Consider the following 19,012-nt stretch of genomic DNA (forward strand, 5'->3'; position numbering starts at 1 on the left):
GTCTGAGGCATCACACCTGTGATCAAATACATTAATATTTCTGAATGGGAAACTAGGAATATTCACACTACAAGGGATAAATACATAAAGATGCACTAAGTCATTAGCTGCCAAGTACTAGAGATCAGTTCAGCTTGTGGAGACACACAAACTAGACTTATGTTCTGACAGCTTTTTGAATTTCAGAAATGTAGATAAGGAACTGCAGACTTACTCTAGTGCTAATTTGAAGTAGAATTTTAAATATTGTTGTTTTATTCAATCAGTTTATTCTATTGAATCTCTTTAAACCTGTTTTCCTGTTTGTAAAATGGTGAGGATACCAAGACACTGGTGGGGTTGCTGTGAAGACAGAAGTTGTGGGCAGCCCTCGGCTTTCCATTCTATGAGTGCCTGGCACACAGTCGATATTCTCAGACAGTGGTGGTCTTCCTCCTTACTCCCTCTGTGAGGACAAAGTATTCTCTCACAGACATTGGGGTCAGGATTTCCGCAAAGAACCAACCATGTCCTTATGAAGGATATAGTCTGTTTAGAGAAACCAAAGGTAGATTAAACAAAGAAATGCCAGGGGGAGGGAGGACAGAGTAAGAAAATAATATTAACGCAATAGTCCATTAAAATTTTTCAAAGAAAATTTGCAAAACCTTTTCCCAGGCTTTGTCATATAGCTTGCTCATTTAATAAAATTATTTCATAAAACTCTAATGTAGTAAACGAATGTCATTCCCGGGGAGCTCCTTTTAAGAGTTGGCCTATTATATGCCTTAAGCCTCTAAGTGCTAGAAACTTTAGAAATGACAGAAGTGAGGTGTGGCTTGGGGCACCTGGCTGGCTTAGTCAAAGGAGCATGTGACTCTTGATCCTTGGGTTTGTGGGTTCGAGCCCCATGTTGGAGAGATTACTAAACAAGAGTAAACAAAAATTGGGGCACCTGGGTGGCTCAGTCAGTTAAGCGTCAGACTCTTGATTTTGGCTCAGATCATGATCTCACAGTCATGAGATGGAGCCCCTTATACCCAGTGTGGAGGCTGCTTGAGATTCTCTCTCTCTGCCCCTCCCCTGCTCATACTCCCTCATTCTCTCTCTCAGTAAATAAATAAACTTAAAAAGATTACTAAACAAAAATAAACACAAAGCAAGAAGAAGAAATGAGTTGTGTCTAGAGGCAGACCTTTTTTTTTTTCTTTGAGAAAGAGTGCACTTGCGTAGGTGGGGAAAGGGTGGAGGGAGGGAGGGGGGGAGAGAGAGAGAGAGAGAGAGAGAGAGAGAGAGAGAGAGAGAGAGAGAAAATCTTAGGCAGACTCCACACTCAGCACAGAGCCCAACTCGGAGCTCAGTCTCACAACCATGAGATTACGTGAGACCTGATCCAAAATCAAGAGTTGGATGTTTAATGGACTGAGCCACTCAGATGCCTCTAGAGGCAGGACTTTCTTTCTTTCTTTGTTTTTTTAATTTAAAAAATTTTTTTAATGTTTGTTTATTTTTGAGAGACAGAGTGTGGGTGGGGGAGAGGCAGAGAGAGAGGGAGAGAGAGAGGGAGACACAGAATCTGAAGCAGGCTCCAGGCTCTGAGCTGTTAGCACAGAGCCCGACACAGGACTTGAACCCACAAACCGTGAGATGCCCTAAGCTGAATTTGGGTGCTCAATTGACTGAGCCACTCAGGCGCCCCTAGAGGCAGAATTTTCTAAGGGCAAGTTTGGCACAATATTGCTGTTGTACCTTTAATCTGATATACAGTGCAGTTATGAATATTGCTTTATCAGTACTTGCTGGTAATTAGCAGGATTGGGCATTTAAGAAATATTCAGATGAGGACTCCACTGATACGCAAAATGGGACCAAATCCTCCCCCTTTCCATTTTGTTGAGGAGGGCTGGTTGTTAGAATTAAGTTAGGTGCTAAGCATAAAATCAGATTGGCACATAGCAGTCACTTGGTAAGTGACAGTTATTATCACCATCCATACCTTAAATCCTCAGAGGCTTTTTGAATTACTTTTAAGCTTTTTGCTTATGTTTATTGGTCCCTTATAGTATTTAGACGCTCCACACACCAAAACAGCTTTCTTCCAAGGGAAGAAAGTAAATGTACCATGTGTCTGTCTTCCTCAAATCTATAAAAATTGTTATTTCCTGTGTTCTTTGTAGAGCTGGTGGAGTTGAGATCTATAATGGAGATCGTAAAATAAAAGTTTCCAATACCCTAGAAAGCCGGCTGGATCTCATAGCCCAGCAGGTGAGTGTGGGAATACTTCTTATTAGTTGGTCTGTTGTTACTTTGAAGTGGTACAGAGAACATATGTCCATTCCCTGGTATTTGGGGTTTGTCACTCTTTCCACATTTTGTGGCATTTTCTTGAATGGGCAGTGGGCACTTAGTGGCATTTACTGAGGTGATACCATTTACGTGAGAGTGGATTTAGGGTTGAATGAAGGTTTATTTAGGATTCTAATGTAAACATTTTACTACATGTAGAGGTGCTGAGCAGAGTCCTTTTCTCCAGTAATAATGGTGGGATCTAAAGTAAATATTGTTTAAAGGAATTCCCATAGGGCTGCTGGCTCTCCAGATGTTTCCAGGTTTGCACAAATGAGCTCTAGGAAACAAGCCAGGAAAATCCAGTTATCTCAAAATGTGGGGCCTCTTTCAGCGGTGGTAGTCTGCTGCTGTGGCTGCTAACTTGGCTTACAGTGAAATCACTTTGACCTAGAGTATCATCTGCTGGTAACTTACACCGTAAAGCTGTGTTTCCCATTAGAGTAGCCACTACCCACATATGAATAAATTAAAATTAAGTAGAATTAAAAAATGAGTCCCATGGTTGCACTGACCATATTTCAAATGCACAGTAACAACCAAATGTGGCTAGTGGCCTCTGTCGGACAGCATAGCCTTAGAAGTTTGAACTTACATCCTAAAGATTTTTCAGTTGCTGTACGAATGAGTGCCTCATTACAAACTGGCATTATGTGTGTTCTGCTTGGCACATAGTAGGCACTCAGTAACTGTTGAAAGAAACATAGCTGATCCAGAGTATTGTTAAGGCATCATCTCTTCTCCCTACATCACAGAGTAACAGAAGCCTTAAGCCATAAGGGCATGTGCCTGGCTCAATCGGTAGTGTGGGACTCTTGGTCTCGGGGTGTGTGTTCGAGCCCCACATTGGATGTAGAGATTACTTTAAAAAAAAAAAAAAAAGGATGCCTTAAACGATAATGGCTTTATAGTTTTTTTTCTTCATCCCCTTAAGTAGTCAGTCATAACCACAAATTTGCGATTGGTTAAGTTTCTCGCCAAGGATTCTGTTAATAGTTTTTTGGATAAGTAAGGACAGATTGGTCCTTACACAAAGCACGTAGCTTTGTGATTTCTTTCCCAGCCACGTAAGGGTCAGTGACTCTCCACTTGCAGTTAAGATGTGCAGTTCTGGGGCGCCTGGGTGGCGCAGTCGGTTAAGTGTCCGACTTCAGCCAGGTCACGATCTCGCGGTCCGTGAGTTCGAGCCCCACGTCGGGCTCTGGGCTGATGGCTCAGAGCCTGGAGCCTGTTTCCGATTCTGTGTCTCCCTCTCTCTCTTCCCCTCCCCCGTTCAGGCTCTGTCTCTCTCTGTCCCAAAAATAAATAAACGTTGAAAAAAAAAATTTTTTAAAGATGTGCAGTTCTTTCCATATTTTCCAATTGACAACACTTCCCTATTAAAGAACTTATTTCTTCACAGATGATGCCAGAAGTTCGGGGAGCCTTATTTGGTGCAAATGCCAACAGGAAGTTTCTGGACTAAGCCTTTGGGAGAGGTGGAGTTGATCCACTGCTCTCTGGCTGTGATGTGGAAGTTTCTAATATTTGAAGAAACAAGATATCTGTGTGGCTTCCTCTTCACTGTTCTAATATTCTGTATTTATCCGTGGATACTCTTCTGTAGCTAATGCCTATGGCCTAATTGTTAACAATGAGAGCAAGTTCCACTTAATGTAATCAGGAAACCTCCTTCTAGCTACTCTAAAAGTAGCACAGCTTTCATTTGCTTCTGTAGCATGAAGGTGAGGGTATCAGATGGTGGTTATGGGAGCTTCACCAAGTCTTTGCTCTTCCTCTGATTTCAGTTCTCCAGTCTAGAGGGTGACGTGTATAGTGTTCTCTGATATTAAATCTCTGCTTTTAGGCTTAAAATGCATGGTGGGGGGTGGGGGCACGCATTCCTTCCAGCAGTAGTAGCTTCACTGTTAACCTGTTTGGGCCTAGAAGTGTTCCTCATTTGTAAATGTGATTTAAAATCTAAGCCATGAATATGTTTTATTTATTAAAACAAAAGGTTTACATGGATTTCACTGTGTTTTATTATGCAAGGTTCTACAAGTTTGTCGTTTGAGAGGGTCCAGTTCTTCCTGAGGTATCTAGATAAGCAGCATTTTCCTAATCCCCATAGCATTTGCTGGTCGACAGCTGTCACTACTTGAAACCATTAACCCTCTGTGTCCTCTGGCACTTCCTGCTCACTTTTACCAGGCCCTTATCCAGAGGTGTTCCTTGTAGCCCCTTAGGATCTTTCACACACACCACACGCACAGGTGTTCAATATTACCTGTCCTCCAGAGGGTTCGACAGCTTTATTGAGGAAATAGTTTTATTAGCTTTGGCAGAGTCAGAAAAGAAAAGCATCTAGGGGCTTATTGGAGGAGAAGGGTTACTGTGTGTTAGGCCTAAACCCTTTCACAAAGGGCCTTTTCTTCCTCTCCTCGTTCTTTATTTTTTTCTCAGATGACGACTAATAACTGCCCAAGATCTTACCGGTAGGCAGAGTTGCAATCTAACTCGGGTCTGTCTCTGCAGCCAGACTCCAGTGTGGGCTTCTCTAGAGAGAATGAGGCTACTGAGGCTGGCCGTTTTTTCATTAACATAAGTGAGATTAGATGGGGACTAATGTAAATACCAATTCTCGGAACAGGCATTTTTTACCTAAGACTTGAGCCTGCATGCTGATAGCATTTCTCTGTGGCAGCCCTCCGGCGAAGGCACTGGTGCATGGGAACTGTCACAGTGGATCCCATTCCTCAAGGTGATGCAGTTAGGAAATGATGGGGTTAAGACTTCAAACCCAGTGTAACTGAAAGATAAAGTATCCCCATGGCTGTCCTCTGACCTCATGAGTGGTGATTTGAAGGGTACGTGCTAAAGACCTGCCTCAGAGCTCATTTTCATGCATTTTGGTTCTGGGATGGATGGGGAAAGGTGGAGGGAAAACAATCTATTGCAGCAGGTCTACTGCTCCCACTAATTACAAGACGAGAGTTTAATCAGTTTTATTTAAAACCATGTTCCATGGACATTGTTCTGTGAGAGTCTGTGTGGTGCAGAACAGCCGCCCTGACAGCCCAGGCCGCTCATCGGCCTAATCTCTCAGCTGCTTGGTTTTGAACAAGGTGCTGACTTTGAGGGCTTTCATGGTCCCCTTGAACTTCTGATCCTCCTTTTCCCCCAAATCAGTGCTAGAACTAACCATAAGTTATTTAACTCAGAAATAACACTAAATCTTCAAACTGACTCAAGTGTATGGAGTTTGAGTGTGAACTAGAAATGTACAATGGAGAAACAACCCCTCTATCTTACTATGTGTCAGGGTCCCGCAGTTAATACACCCCAAGGACATACTATGTTTGCTGTTGAAAAGTAGGTGCTTAAGGGCTTCTGAAGCTCCCTGGTAGCTATAACCCCGCCAAAAAACAGATGCAGATATCACGAAGGGAGAACGGGACCATACCCAGCTTGCTTATTGGGATAAGAGTGTGTCTTCTGAGAGTGAGGTAGCACTACAGGTTAGAGGACAGAGTATGACATGGGGGGCGTCTCGCTCATCCCTCTCTAATCTAAGTAGAATATGCTAGAGAGCTGGCAGCAAGTAAAGGGACTTGAGCTCCAGCTCTCTACTCGAAACACTTTAAGATCCGCTCTCCAATACCAATGAAGTAGACCCCTTGGGCAATCCCAAAGAGAGGGGCTATGACCAGGGCCCGGCAGCCTGCTCCCTTCATGAGGGCGGATGGTCCCTCCTGAATCCAGATTTTCCTGCAGAGAGAGAAGAGCCCTGTGAGCTGATTGACAGGAGCGCACTGCAGACGGTGTGAAGTGATCCGCTCTCCTCCAACATGTGCACATCTCTCCAGGGAAGGTAGATGTCATTTTTCATAGCAATAGCACCTCCCGGGCCTGTGGGAGCCTTGCCCCACCCATCATGTGTGTGCAGTCTGGTTACTAAGCAGCCGGGCTGAGCCCTGGGAAAGTGGTTCAATCTGTCTTTCTGGGAGAAAGATGCTGCAGGGATGCAAGGAGAAAAAAGCTCCCTCTACATCCTGTTTCTGTTGAGAGGTGAGGGGAAGGAGCAGATCTCAAAGAAATCCAGAGCTCAGCGTAGTGCGGTGATAAACTGTTGCCCTAGGTGGGGTGTAGGTAGACACGGACGCAGCCTGTGAGGGCCTGTGAGGGGCGACAGAGCTCTCACCTGGCGCAGTCGGTGATCCCACTGTAGCTGTCCTCACCCAGGCCTTTTTTGAGGGTTTGGATTCGAGTTTTCAAAACTAAATCAAGCAAAAGTTAAAATAAGTAATGAACGTCTTGCTTTTGGCATCCTATCCTCCACACGAAGTGGTTTCCTAGCAGAGCCAGTGTAGAGAAAACGGAATCCTGAGGCCAGCTCTGCCATTGTGTGATCTGGAATAGAAGATCTTCCTGGAGGAATTAGAAATGACATAGTTTCTGTAGGAAAAGTGTGAGGGTCCACCTGCCTGTTGGAGCAGCCGAGTATAGCCCTGAAGATAGGAGAAGCCCGTTCTTCCCATACTGCTTAACTCCTGCCTTTAGCCTTTTAGATTTTAACTGCCCCCACCTCGAGGAACAAAAAACTAATGAAATCAGCACCTAGGAGGTGAAGGGATTTGTCGGTGATAAGAAATAGAGCAAAGGTCTCACTGTTGCCACTTTATCTGGGAAGACTCTTGGTGAGTTTCTGCCAGTGACCACAGGTTGTGACCCAAGAGGGGTTTCAGGTTGGAACTGTTTCATTTCTGTCCTGAAAGTGGAAGATTCCTATTTATCCTATAGACAACTATACAGCTATCTAATTTGTAAAGCAACCCTTGAAGACCCTCATCTCTGATGCACTTACCATCCAGAGGTGTTACTGTGACAGCAGCTATGGAACCCGCAACACAGCCTGACATAAAGGAATGAGCAAAGGAGGCCTTCCCGGTACGCTCGTTGAACCCAAGGTTGTTAAGGTTGGCAAACAGTGGGAAGTAGATGATGGAGAAGGGAATGTCTCTGCAGGAGAGCAAGAGGAAACACTGAGCTACCTGCTGCTTCCGGGGCTCCCACCCAAGTTCATGCGGTACGCCTTTCCAAGAGCTGTAGAGCCCAGCAGATGGTCAAAGACAAGCCCAGTTACCTGTTCCCTCTCTGGCACCCTGTGATAATGCAGGGTGTAAGGGAGACGATGGAAGAGAGACGATGGGTTTGTCTCCCCACCCGCAGCCATTCTGTGAGGAGCCAGCAGCGGGTGCAGAGACTGGCAGTGCGTTCAGTGAGAAAGGGTGACAGGCTACGTTAGAGTTAATGAGTTGAGCAAGTGTCTGGTGAAGGGCTATCCAAGCTAAGTGTTGAGGGGATGGGGTAGGCAGGAGGGTGAAGTTCATTTATCTATTAGGTAATAGATCTCCTAATGAGATCTGATGCAAGGAAACTATCCCCTGGCCTGGGACACTTCAGACCAACTTTAAGGATTTTGGCCAAGTAGCAAAGTAAAATGAGGGATCTGTGCACTCATTTGCTTATAAATGACCCAAAGTCCTTTGTACACAGGGCATTCTTAGGTGCCTTTGGACCACAGAACACCCAATACTCATGTGGGCCTGGTTACTGGAGCAGGGGCCTCAAACTAGTCTTCCAGGTTATACCCATCCTCTGCAATTCTGCCCAATTCTGGACAAAATAGGAAGCATCAAGATAGTTTGCTTTCTGGGGTTTAAATGTTCTAGGAAGAATGCAGACAGATTGGAGCAGCAGTGCCTCTGGCCCTCTGGCCCCTCTTCCTGTTCACTGGGACCCTTCTGTGTCCCAAGCTCAGGAAGAAAGTCTCACCTGAGGAGAGTGGCGCCCAGACCCTTATAGAGACCAGACAGGCCCCGGGTGCGAAGTAGTTCCCAGGCAATAAGGGTGGCAGACGGGCGCTTGTGGGTGGGAGCCGAGCGGGTAGTGTAGGACCTGGAGGAGGAAGGCGCTGAGGCCGAGCCCTGACGATGAACTGCTGAAAGGGAGAGGACAGACACTGTCACAAGCCAGGCCCCAGCAGGTATTGCAAAACACTCACAGGAGTGTACCCCCCACTTCCTACCCCTGGGACACCTTGGGGGCAAGGCTGACATCCTGATAGAATTCTGAGGCTTGTCCTAATTTTTATTTAAGTTTTGTTTTTTTTTTTTTTTTAATTTGAAAGAGAGTGAGAAGGGCAGAGACAAAGAATCTCAAGCAGGCTCCACACTCAGTGTGGATGGAGTCCAATGCAGGGCTCGATCGCACCACCCTGGGATGATGGCCTGAGCTGAAATCAAGAGTCTGCCACAAAACTGCCTGAGCCACCCAGGCACCCCAAAGATTTTTATTTTTAAGTATTTCTATACCTAACGTGGGGCTTGAAATCACAACCCCGAGATCAAGAATTACACACTCCACCTACTTTGCCAGCCAGGAGCCCTGGATTGTCCTAATTAAAAAAAAAAAAAAAAAAAAAAATGTTTATTTATTTTGAGAGAGAGAGAGCATGTGAGCGGGGAAGGGCAGAGGGAAAGAGAGAGGAAGAGTGAATCTCAAGCAGGCTCCACACTGTCAGTACAGAACCTGATGTGGGGCTCCATCCCCCAAACCTCGAGATCATGACCTGAGATGACACCAAGAGTCCAATGCTCAACCAATTGAGCCACCCAGGCGCCCCTGTCCTAATTTTAGAACATTAGTTTTTGGCTCCAAGGAAATCTTCCTAAGATGGTTATCTAATTTGTTGTCCCTACTGTACAAGGTGCTTCGTAAGAGCACAGCCACAGCCTGCCCAGCTCCCTTCATAGGAAGCTATAGCAGCACCTGCCCCTACCTGCCAGGTCCTTATCCTCCTGTTAAAACTTGCTTTTGGTCTGGCTGCCATTTCTAAACCATCTCTGAGCTATTTACAGAGATCCTATTGGCACTTTGGGACATTGGAGTCCCATATGCCTTCTGCCTAATGTGTAAAGCAGCAAATTATTTTTGTCCAAACGCTTTCTCCTTCAGACTTCCAGAGGTGCCTCCTTGATCCAGTATTCCAAAATTAAGTGAACGTGGTCTTTATACCCTTCACCATTTGATAGAATTTGATTCTTCATTTTAGTTGAATAATTCGGAGCCTGCAATTTGATGAGTTAAACATCTAATAAATAGAATGGAATTTTTTTCTCCTGAGCATTTCAAGTACAAGCATTTCATATGTGGGTGAGTCTCCTTAATGACCACAGGCTTCAACACACTGAAATTGTGTATTTGTTTTCTTCTCACTGAGAAGCTTTGTCTAGATTTTAGGTCCTTGCTAAAAAGAAGTTATTTCATATCCCAATTTTGTTTGATACCTAGCAGGGCAACATTTCATATTAAGAAAGCTAGTTGCCACACATTTTCTTGTGGTAGCAATCTAGGTGCAGGCCTCAAACAATTAGCTTTAAGAAGGTAGTTTATCAGAGGCACCTGGGTGGCTCCATCAGTTAGGCATCTGATTCTTGGTTTCCACCCAGGTCATGATCTCACAGTTTGTAGGTTCAGGCCCCACCTTGGGCTCCATGCTGACAGTATGGAGCCTGCTTGGGATTCTCTCTCTGCTGCTTCCTTTCTCTCTTTCTCTCTCTCTCTCTCTCAAAAATATATTAAAAGAAAAGGTAATTAATCAATGGACATTATTTTCCCCACTGTCTGCTTTAGATAGGTACATAATTCATCCATTCATTCATAGCCTGTCTTTCACTTTTTATGTGTTTTAGGAATATTGAAAACTCTCATCTGAGTTAAAAAACAAAATCTTCCAGAGCTTTTACTCTTTGTAGATCAAAACACTCTTTCCAGTGCCCAAACTTTATTTTTGCTGCAGTGTTATGTGCTTCAGGCTAGTCTGATCCAACCCAGAAAGCCAGTTGATTCTAGCACACACGTGCCTACTTGGTTTGAGGAGGGGAAGGACACCCACATTCATTGACGACCTTCCCAGGTGCCATGTTAGGCACGTCACACATTGACTCATTTAATTCAGGCATTGTGGTTTCCCTCTGAGGAGAAGCCCTCTGCTCCACCCCTGGGGCTGGCCTCCCTTCTACCAGATAGCTAATGCTTGTTCTTAATGTATGCCTTGGTTCCTACACCACTCTATATTTTTGAAAGGATCAGGATTTAGGAAAATTCTCTTCCAGAGAAAACAAAAACAATAGAAATGGTTCTCTTGTCCCTTGTTATGCCTTCCCACTAACAGCCAGCTTCTGTAGCATAATAGAATGTCTATTGAGAGAAATATTTGTGATCAGGATGTTGACACTTCTTAAAATCTTTAAAAATCAAGCCTAAATGTCATGGTGATATGATAGAGGTATGAGGGAATTTTCTGTCCCTCTGAGTCAAGTTTCTCATTTCTGCTATTTTTTCTGAACTGGAAGTGTTGAAATCTAGAATAGATGGTTACTATTAAGACCATCTGACCAAACTGTTAAGATGGTTAACATAAGACTTCTAAGGGTGCCTAGCTGGCTCATCAGTAGAACATGTGACTCTTGATCTTGGGGTTGTAAGTTTGAGCCCTGCAATGGGTATAAAGACTTAAAAACACAAAAAATCTTGAGGCGCTTGGGTGGCTCAGTCTGTTAAATGTCTGACTCCTGATACTGGCTCAGGCCATGATCTCACAGTTTGTGAGTTCGAGCTGCATGTTGGGCTCTGAGCTGACAGTGCAGAGCTTGCTTGGGATTCTCTTTTTCTCTCTCTCTGGCCCTCTCCCCCCAAATAAATAAATAAGCTTAAATAAATAAATAAATAAATCTTAAAAAAAAAAAAAAAAGGCTCCAGGGTCGCTCAGTTGGTCAAGCATCCGACTCTGATATCAGCTCAGGTCGTGATCTCATGGTTTGTGAGTCTGAGTCCTAGGCTGGGCTCTGTGCTGAGAGTGTGGACCCTGATTTGGATTCTCTCTCCCTCTCTCTCTGACCCTCACCCACTCGTGCTCACTCTCCCCTTCTCTCTCAAAATAAAAAAAAGACTTCTACTGACCCAGAAAGCTGATTCAATAACACAGTCTAGCAAATGAGTGTAGAATGTGGGGGAATCTATTCTGATCACAGCCCTTTATTAATCTCATGTGGAGTTGGGAGAGACCTCACCCAAGCGGCCAGCATCCTGCAGCTGAATCTTGAGCATTTCCATGGGACAAGTGACCACCACTTGGCACATTCCAGCTCCACATCCAGCTAGCATCTCCATCTTCAGGTTCCGCTGCATCCTGTGGGACCATGAGTCAGGCTCTTTCAGCGTCAGGCTAGCCCTGCCACCCACCCTGGCCCCATCTACCTTCCCTTGGTAGTTGGGGCTTTCCATGCATGGTATTTAGCTGTGTTCAGATCAGCTGGGTGAATAATCACCTGGCCCTCAAACTAAGCCTCTTTAAAACAAGGGGCGCCTGGGTGGCGCAGTCGGTTAAGCGTCCGACTTCAGCCAGGTCACGATCTCGCGGTCCGTGAGTTCGAGCCCCGCATCAGGCTCTGGGCTGATGGCTCAGAGCCTGGAGCCTGTTTCCGATTCTGTGTCTCCCTCTCTCTCTGCCCCTCCCCCGTTCATGCTCTGTCTCTCTCTGTCCCCAAAATAAATAAACGTTGAAAAAAAAAATTAAAACATGAAACTACCTTTAAATCAGGCTGCCAGGGAGGTAGCACCTGCATAGAAGTTGAAACTAGTAAAATGAAACTACCCATTGCAGGGATTTGATTGTCCCTGATCCCTTCAGCAATATCACTAGGGCAATGGGAGGCACAGAGAGTATTAGAAAGTGTTTGGGTTGATTTTCAAAAACTTATCAGCATAAAAACAGACACATAGATCAATGGAACAGAATTGAAAGCCCAGAAATATACCCCCGAATATACAGTTAACCAATATCTCACAAGGGAGCCAAGAATTCTCAGTGGCGAAATGACAGTCTCCTTGATAAATTGTGCTGGGAAAAATCAGATATTCACATGTAAAAGAATGACACTTAAACCCCTATCTTACACCACTTATGAAAATTAATTCAAAATGTATTAAAGACTTAAATGTAAGACCTGAAATCATAAAACTCCTAGAAGAAAACACAGGCAAAGCCCCTTGATATGGGTCACCTAAAGCACAAGCAACAGGAGAAAAAAAAAAAGTGTGGCTACTTCAAACAGCAAAGGGAACGTCAACAACACGAAAAAGCAACTTATGGAATGGAAATAAATATTTGTAATTAAATAAATCATATATCCGACAAAGGCTTAATATCCAAATATACAAAGCAATCATACAACTGAATAGCAAAGAACAACAAATAATCCAATTAAAAATAGGCAAAGGACCTGAAAAGATATTTTCCAAAGAATATATTATTTTTTTAACTTTTTATTTTTGAGAGAGAGAAAGGAAGAGAGGGAGACAGAAAGAGAGAGAGAGGGGGAGACAGAATCTGAAGCAGGCTTCAGGCTCTGAGCTGTCAGCACAGAGCCTGACATGGGGCTCGAACTCATGAACTGTGAGATCATGACCTGAGCTGAAGTTGGACGCTTAACTGACTGAGCCACCCAGGCTCCCCTCCAAAGAAGATAAATGACCAACAGGTACATGAAAAGGTGCTCAACATCATTAGCCATCAGGGAAATGCACATCAAGACCACAATGAGATATCACTGCACACCTGTTAGAATGTTTATCATCAAAGAGATGGTAAATGCTGGCATGGATGTGGTGAAAAGGGAACCCTGTGCACTACTGGTGGGAATGTAAATTGGTGCAGTCAGTATGGGAAACAGTATGGAGGTTCCTCAAAAGTTAAAAACAGAACTACCACATGATCCAGTAATTCCATTTCTGTGTATATATCCGAAGGAGACAAAACACTATGTCAAGATATCTGCACCCCCATGTTCACAACAGCCAAGATATGGAAACAACCCACGTGTTCATGGACAGATAAGTAGATACAGAAAATGTGTGTGTGTGTGTGTGTGTGTGTGTGTGTGTGTATATATATATATATATATATAACACAATGCAATGTTATTCAGCCATAAAACAAGGAAATCTTGCCATCTAAACATGGACTTTGAGGGCACTATGCTAAGTGAAATAAGGCAGACAAGAGTAAAACGAATAACTCAATGGTCTTGTTTACATGAGGAATCTAAAAAAAATCCAAACTCATTGAAAAAGGGATCAGGTTTATGGTTATCAGAGGCTGGGGGTGGGAGGTGGGGGACAGGAATTAAGTGAAGGTGGTCTGTAGGCACAAACTTCCAGTTATAATAAGTAATGACAGCATGATGACTATGGTCAACACTGCTCTATGGTACATTTGAAAGTTGCTAAGAGAACAGATCCTAAATGTTCTCACTGAGAGGAAAAAAACTTTTTTTGGTAACTATATGAAGTCATGGATGTTAACTAAACTCATTGTAAGCATTTCACAGTATATCTACCTCAGGTCATTATACGGCACAAACATTACACACTGTATAAGCTTATACAGTGTGGTACTGCAATTATGGCTCAATAAAACCAAAAAGATGTTCATCAGCTAGTTGATGAATATATGTGTATATATATTCTATAATGGTCTATCATCTATCACCTATCATCTAGAACTTTCAAATTACAACAGTTCATTTTCTCCTTGAGTTTGCACTTGCCCGAACATCTGCAGCCAACCTTCAGCCATTTGTGTGCACGTTTAGATACATGAAGACAGGTAAACCAGCACATTCCTCTCCCTGTCACCTTCCCCCAAACTACAGACATAGGGTGAAGGACTTCCATCCCACAGGCCCCTGGCCTGGCCATACCCATCCTCCATTAGCAGCTGCCGGAAGAAGTCATTGGCTGCCAGCTTGATGGCCTTCTCTGGAGTGACCAAGGTTAGGTTCACTGCAGCCCCTGCAAGTAAAAAACCAGGATGAGCTAAGGCCATCTGAAAAGTAACAATTCTTGGAGCACCTGGCTGGCTCAGTTGGTAGAGCATGTGACTCTTGATCTCAGGATTGTTCAAATTCAAGCCCCACATTGGGTGTAGAGTTTACGTAAACATTTAAATAAAAACTATTTTAAAAAGGAACAGTTATCTGAGTCTTCCACTCATATAAACAACCTCCTCTCAGACCTAGCCAGGTAGGTTTCTGGGAGTAACTGGGGTCTTGGGAGGAAGGGGTGTTGAGGAGGGCTCCTCTGCCTATTTTATAGAAACATGATTTTTTTTTTTCATCTCCCTACTTTGACTCCCCTCCCTCCACATTTCCCTTTTTCACGTATGTGTTTCCTTTATGGGCTTATTGGTGCAGTTATAAGGAAGGTATTTTTGTCTTTGCTAGTGCTGCCCATCTCTGATGATAAGTGAACAGTTCCCCAAATCAAGCCCCAGTAAGAAGGTCCTGGGGGACAGGGATCGCTTTCCATTACTCTGTGCTTTACTAGCCCAGTCCCACTGGCAGCTCTTTGAGTCACAGAGGTTTTTACTTTATTTCTCAGGGGTTCTACATCAGCTCCTTCTCAACGTCAGTTTTGTATCCACTTTCCAATCTGTAATCATGGCTGTGCGGGGACACTGCAAGGGACAGGGACAGCACTGGCTTGTGTCAGGGAAGAGCCATCCAGTAACTCCCTTTCAGGAGCTCAAAACCCTTTCCATTCTCTTCCCTGTCAGCCTCTCCCCCTTCAGCCCTAAATGAGAAGTGGGGGGGAAGGGAAATGTGGGGGCCAGCATCACCCAGTGAGACAGTAGTGGTGCCATGATGAAAACTAGGGCTCCTGGGTTGCTCCAGTGTGCTCACTGGTGCTCCCTAAAACCTCACCATAACTGCCTCTGTCTCCACCAAGGAACGAGGCGGGGGGGGGGGGCGGTGTGAAAAACAAATGTGGCTTAGGATCACGTGTAGCCCAGGCCCTGCCCCGGGAGCTCCCTGGGCAGAAGAAACACCAATTCCCAATGTTCTATAAACCCACAAAGTCTGGTGTCCTGTACTGCACCCTCTGTTCTCACTTTACCCAAGCCAGCCTTCCCCCAGGGATGCATGATAAGCCCACCTCGGTACATGCCCAAGAAGCCTTCCGCCCTGGCAGTTTTCACCAGGCAGTCTATCCTAGAAGCAGAGGCCAGAAAATGAAGTCAGTGGTGAGCAAGACGCTGCTCCATCAGCCCCGCTTCCCCTACCCCCGTGTCCTAATCCTGCTGGTCACACCCCAGTTGACCACCTCCCCTGACCCCACTCCACCCCCACAATGCATGACTCTCTAAATAAAGAGATGGGAAAGAATGAGGCCCCATATTCCTCCCTTGGGAGTCCCCCTCTCCCTGCTCACCCCATTCCCCTCACCAATACTTACATTCCTTTGTAGATATCTTTTCCATGTTGATTCTGCAGCCGAGTCTTGGCCAAGTCGATGGGGAACACACAAGTCACCCCAACAAGCCCTGCCACACCTCCATTGATGAGTTTTGCTGTAATACTAGTCCGTGAGGAGGAGGGAGGCAAAGAATAAGTGAGGGAGGCAGAGAGACACAGGAGTTCTGAGGGAGGCTGGCTGCAGAAAGCTGCACAAAGCCAGGACTAGATGGGGGGTGGGGGTGGGGGCAGAGAGGGTGGGAACAGCAGCCCCACCTCAGCTCCACACCAGAGACCCCTCTCCTCAGCCTGCTTCCCTGACTGCAGCACCTCCTTGGCCAACCTAACCTGGGGCTCCCTCCCCCAGAGACAGGTGAGGGGCTGGGGGCCAGGGCCCCCTCCAGGGGCTCTGCACTCACCAGGACTTAGGCATCTTAACCCCTCCAGGAAAATGTTCCTCAAGCTAGGATGCTGCAAAGGCTTTTGGGAAGGAGGTCCAGAGTGCCAACTCTGCCCCCTGGGGCCCTGCCAGGGTGCAGGAAGTCCTCAGCTCACCTCAGAGCAGTCCCTCACAGCTTCCACCCAGGGCCTGTTTTTCAGCTGATCCCCACCTTTAGAGCCACATAAGGAAGTTTTCAAACAGATTGCAATTTTATTTTGGCTTAAGGTCACTCAGAATGGAATTTCAATCCTGGCTATGCTGTTTACTTAAACAAGTTACCTCACTTCTCTGATCCTTTGTCCACCCCCCCTCCCCCCCCCCCCCCCCCCCCCCCCGCTGTAAAACTGGCCTCAAGGGATTTTGTGAGGATTAAATAAGTTAATGCACTTGGTAAATGATAGCTATTATTTATAATAAGAGAACTTGCTTCTAATCAGCGTAAGATAACCAGGGTTAAAGTATTGAGATTATCTGATTCTAGCCAAAAGTAAAAAAAAAAAAAAAAAAAAGTCACACTTTACATAATGTGAGCCCCCTTATCCAGAAATTTTAGAAGACTGAAAATAGAAACTGAAAGACTGAAAACAGAAAATAAAGCTTCCTCAGTCTCCTTGGAACCTAGTAATATCTCATTATCTTTCAGGCCAAGGGCAACTGTGAGCAAAATATTTGGGGGTAGATTACCTGGAAGTAGTAGGAATAGATAATAGATTTTCTCACATCTGAACCCTGATTTCACAAACAAGCAACTTTGTGAAAACAAATAGAATTGTGACTGAAATTCTGCAGTCTGAGAAGATGTAGTTCAAACAATGACACTATAGATTATATACACACACACACATACATATATATATATATATATATATATATATATATATGTATATATGTATATATACACATAGTATACTGGGGGGAAATGAGTCTCGCTTGCTCCTCCCCAGGACTCTGGTAAAGAAGCTGAATGATGTGTTGTTACCACATGTTACCACAGAAACCCAGCCCAGAGAGTTGGCCATCTCAGCCAGTTTACCTCAAATCCTGGCTGGACATTCTGCTGGTGGGTCCCTGGGACACAGGCTGCTGGCTCCTCAGGGAGATGGCTGGCCGAGGCAGATGTGGTGCCTGTGTCCTGGACTGTGGCCCACCGCAGCAGAGTGGAGAGAACACGGGTGTCAGTGGAGACTGGCCTGAGCCACCCTCCTGATGAGCCTCCGCAGGCCAGTTTCCTCCTCTATGACATGATCAGAACAGCACTCATCTCATGGTATGAGAAACCTTGCATGTACTGGGACAGAACATTATTAATGGATCAATACTGCCAACTGGCTCCGTTACTTTTCCTTCATGAAACTTTTTGGACTTTGGGGATTGAGATCGGAAGAAAGGCAATGAGAGAGAAGGGCAACGGGCCCAAACTAGGCTCAAGGAGAGGAGTTCTGGGACATTTGGAAGAAGAGCCTGGAAGCGGTGGTGAGGGAAGCTGATGGTACAAAACCGGGATTTTTTTTTTTTATTTTTATTTTTCCAACGTTTATTTATTTTTGGGACAGAGAGAGACAGAGCATGAACGGGGGAGGGGCAGAGAGAGAGGGAGACACAGAATCGGAAACAGGCTCCAGGCTCCGAGCCATCAGCCCAGAGCCTGACGCGGGGCTCGAACTCACGGACCGCGAGATCGTGACCTGGCTGAAGTCGGACGCTTAACCGACTGCGCTACCCAGGCGCCCCCAAAACCGGGATTTTAAGAGTTGCTATGGACTAGGAACGCCTCTTGTCGGGCCCATGAACCACAATATAACACAGAAATGTTCTGAAGTTATTTTTTGGCTCTTAAAATGTGTTTTCTGAACTTCCTATGATCCTGTTGAAAGACTAAGCTGCTTTAAGTCTCGGGGCTTATGTATAATGGATACATATGGAAAGCAGGTGTCAAAAAGTCAGGGACGGTGTCAAAAAGTCAAAGCTACAAGAATAGTAATTATTGCAGCTTTTTTTGGGAGGGGGAGGTCCTGTTTGACCCCAGTGGGTCAGTGTCAGGAAGAGTTCTCTGGGTGCTCCCATGGAGGCTGGCTTGAGCTCTGAGGAGTCTTTCTCCAGGCTCACTTCAAGCTGTGTTAGGGTCCCCCTCCTCTCCCATGCTCCTCATTGGTCCCTGAGGCTGCTGGCAATTTTCTGTTGTCTCCAAGGGTTTTGTTTTGGGGAAGACCAGAGAGAGATCAGTTCTCTTGGTGTATATTGACCCATGCAGAAAAAATTTATTGAGTGCCAGGCACTGACTGTTCCAGATCTGGGGATAGAAGACTGAACCAAAGAGTACAATCCTAGTTGTCAGGGGCTTAAATTTTAAAGGAGGAGACAAGCAATAAATGAAATAAGTAAAACAGGCACCTGGGTGGCTTAGTCAGTTAAGCATCTAACTTTGGCTCAGGCCATTATCTCATGGTTCATGAGTTCGAGCCGACAGCATGGAGCCTGCTTGGGGATTCTCTCTCTCTCTCTCTCTCTCTCTGCCCCTCCCCCCATGTGTGTGCTCTCTCAAAATAAATAAATAAACTTTAAAAAATGAAATAAGTAAATCCTAAACCAGATACTGATAAATTCTCTGGAGAAAAAAATGTAGAAGGGAAGGAAGATAGGAAAATGTCAGTGGGGTGGGTGTTTGGTGGCTTAACCAAGAAAGGATTCATTGAGGTGACTTGAGGATTCAGAGGAGGTGAGAGGGCAAGCCATGCGGGTTTGTGGGAAAGCACACTCAAGGCAGAGCAAGTGCAAAGACCCTGTAAGCAGAGACTGGTGAGTTGAAGGAACAGTGAGGTGGCCAGGAAGCGTGAACAGGGATGTGCAATAAAGACAAAGAGCGATAACGGGCAGAAGCATGACCTTGTAAGGCCTTGGAAGCTCTTTG

At 45.1% G+C, this 19,012-nt stretch overlaps 2 protein-coding genes across 13 annotated transcripts in view; one reads left to right on the top strand and one right to left on the bottom strand.

Moving 5' to 3' along the window:
* The window catches only part of ATP6V1E1 (ATPase H+ transporting V1 subunit E1), a 31,740-nt gene extending 27,408 nt beyond the window's left edge, over positions 1-4,332 (top strand). The window contains exons 8-9 of the mRNA XM_003988246.6: positions 2,157-2,244; positions 3,728-4,332. Coding sequence (XP_003988295.1) covers positions 2,157-2,244; positions 3,728-3,790 — 151 coding nt within the window. The 3' untranslated portion in view covers positions 3,791-4,332. The remainder of the gene's footprint in view (positions 1-2,156; positions 2,245-3,727) is intronic.
* A 961-nt stretch (positions 4,333-5,293) lies between these two features.
* The window catches only part of SLC25A18 (solute carrier family 25 member 18), a 30,055-nt gene continuing 16,336 nt past the window's right edge, over positions 5,294-19,012 (bottom strand). For 4 of the 12 annotated variants that reach the window (XM_011283695.4, XM_019834232.3, XM_019834231.3 and 1 more), the window contains 9 exons: positions 17,138-17,241; positions 15,664-15,786; positions 15,364-15,419; positions 14,130-14,220; positions 11,439-11,557; positions 8,140-8,305; positions 7,169-7,323; positions 6,506-6,581; positions 5,294-6,072 (listed from right to left, as the gene is read on the bottom strand). In XM_011283695.4, the coding sequence (XP_011281997.1) occupies positions 5,931-6,072; positions 6,506-6,581; positions 7,169-7,323; positions 8,140-8,305; positions 11,439-11,557; positions 14,130-14,220; positions 15,364-15,419; positions 15,664-15,786; positions 17,138-17,157 (948 nt within the window). In that variant the 5' untranslated portion in view covers positions 17,158-17,241 and the 3' untranslated portion in view covers positions 5,294-5,930. Of the gene's footprint in view, positions 6,073-6,505; positions 6,582-7,168; positions 7,324-8,139; positions 8,306-11,438; positions 11,558-14,129; positions 14,221-15,363; positions 15,420-15,663; positions 15,787-17,137; positions 17,393-19,012 lie in introns of all 12 variants that reach the window. The other 8 variants (XM_019834235.3, XM_019834234.3, XM_019834233.3 and 5 more) reach the window with 4 other exon arrangements.

The sequence above is a fragment of the Felis catus genome, chromosome B4 (assembly GCF_018350175.1).
Source record: "Felis catus isolate Fca126 chromosome B4, F.catus_Fca126_mat1.0, whole genome shotgun sequence".
Taxonomy (NCBI): Eukaryota; Metazoa; Chordata; class Mammalia; order Carnivora; family Felidae; genus Felis; species Felis catus.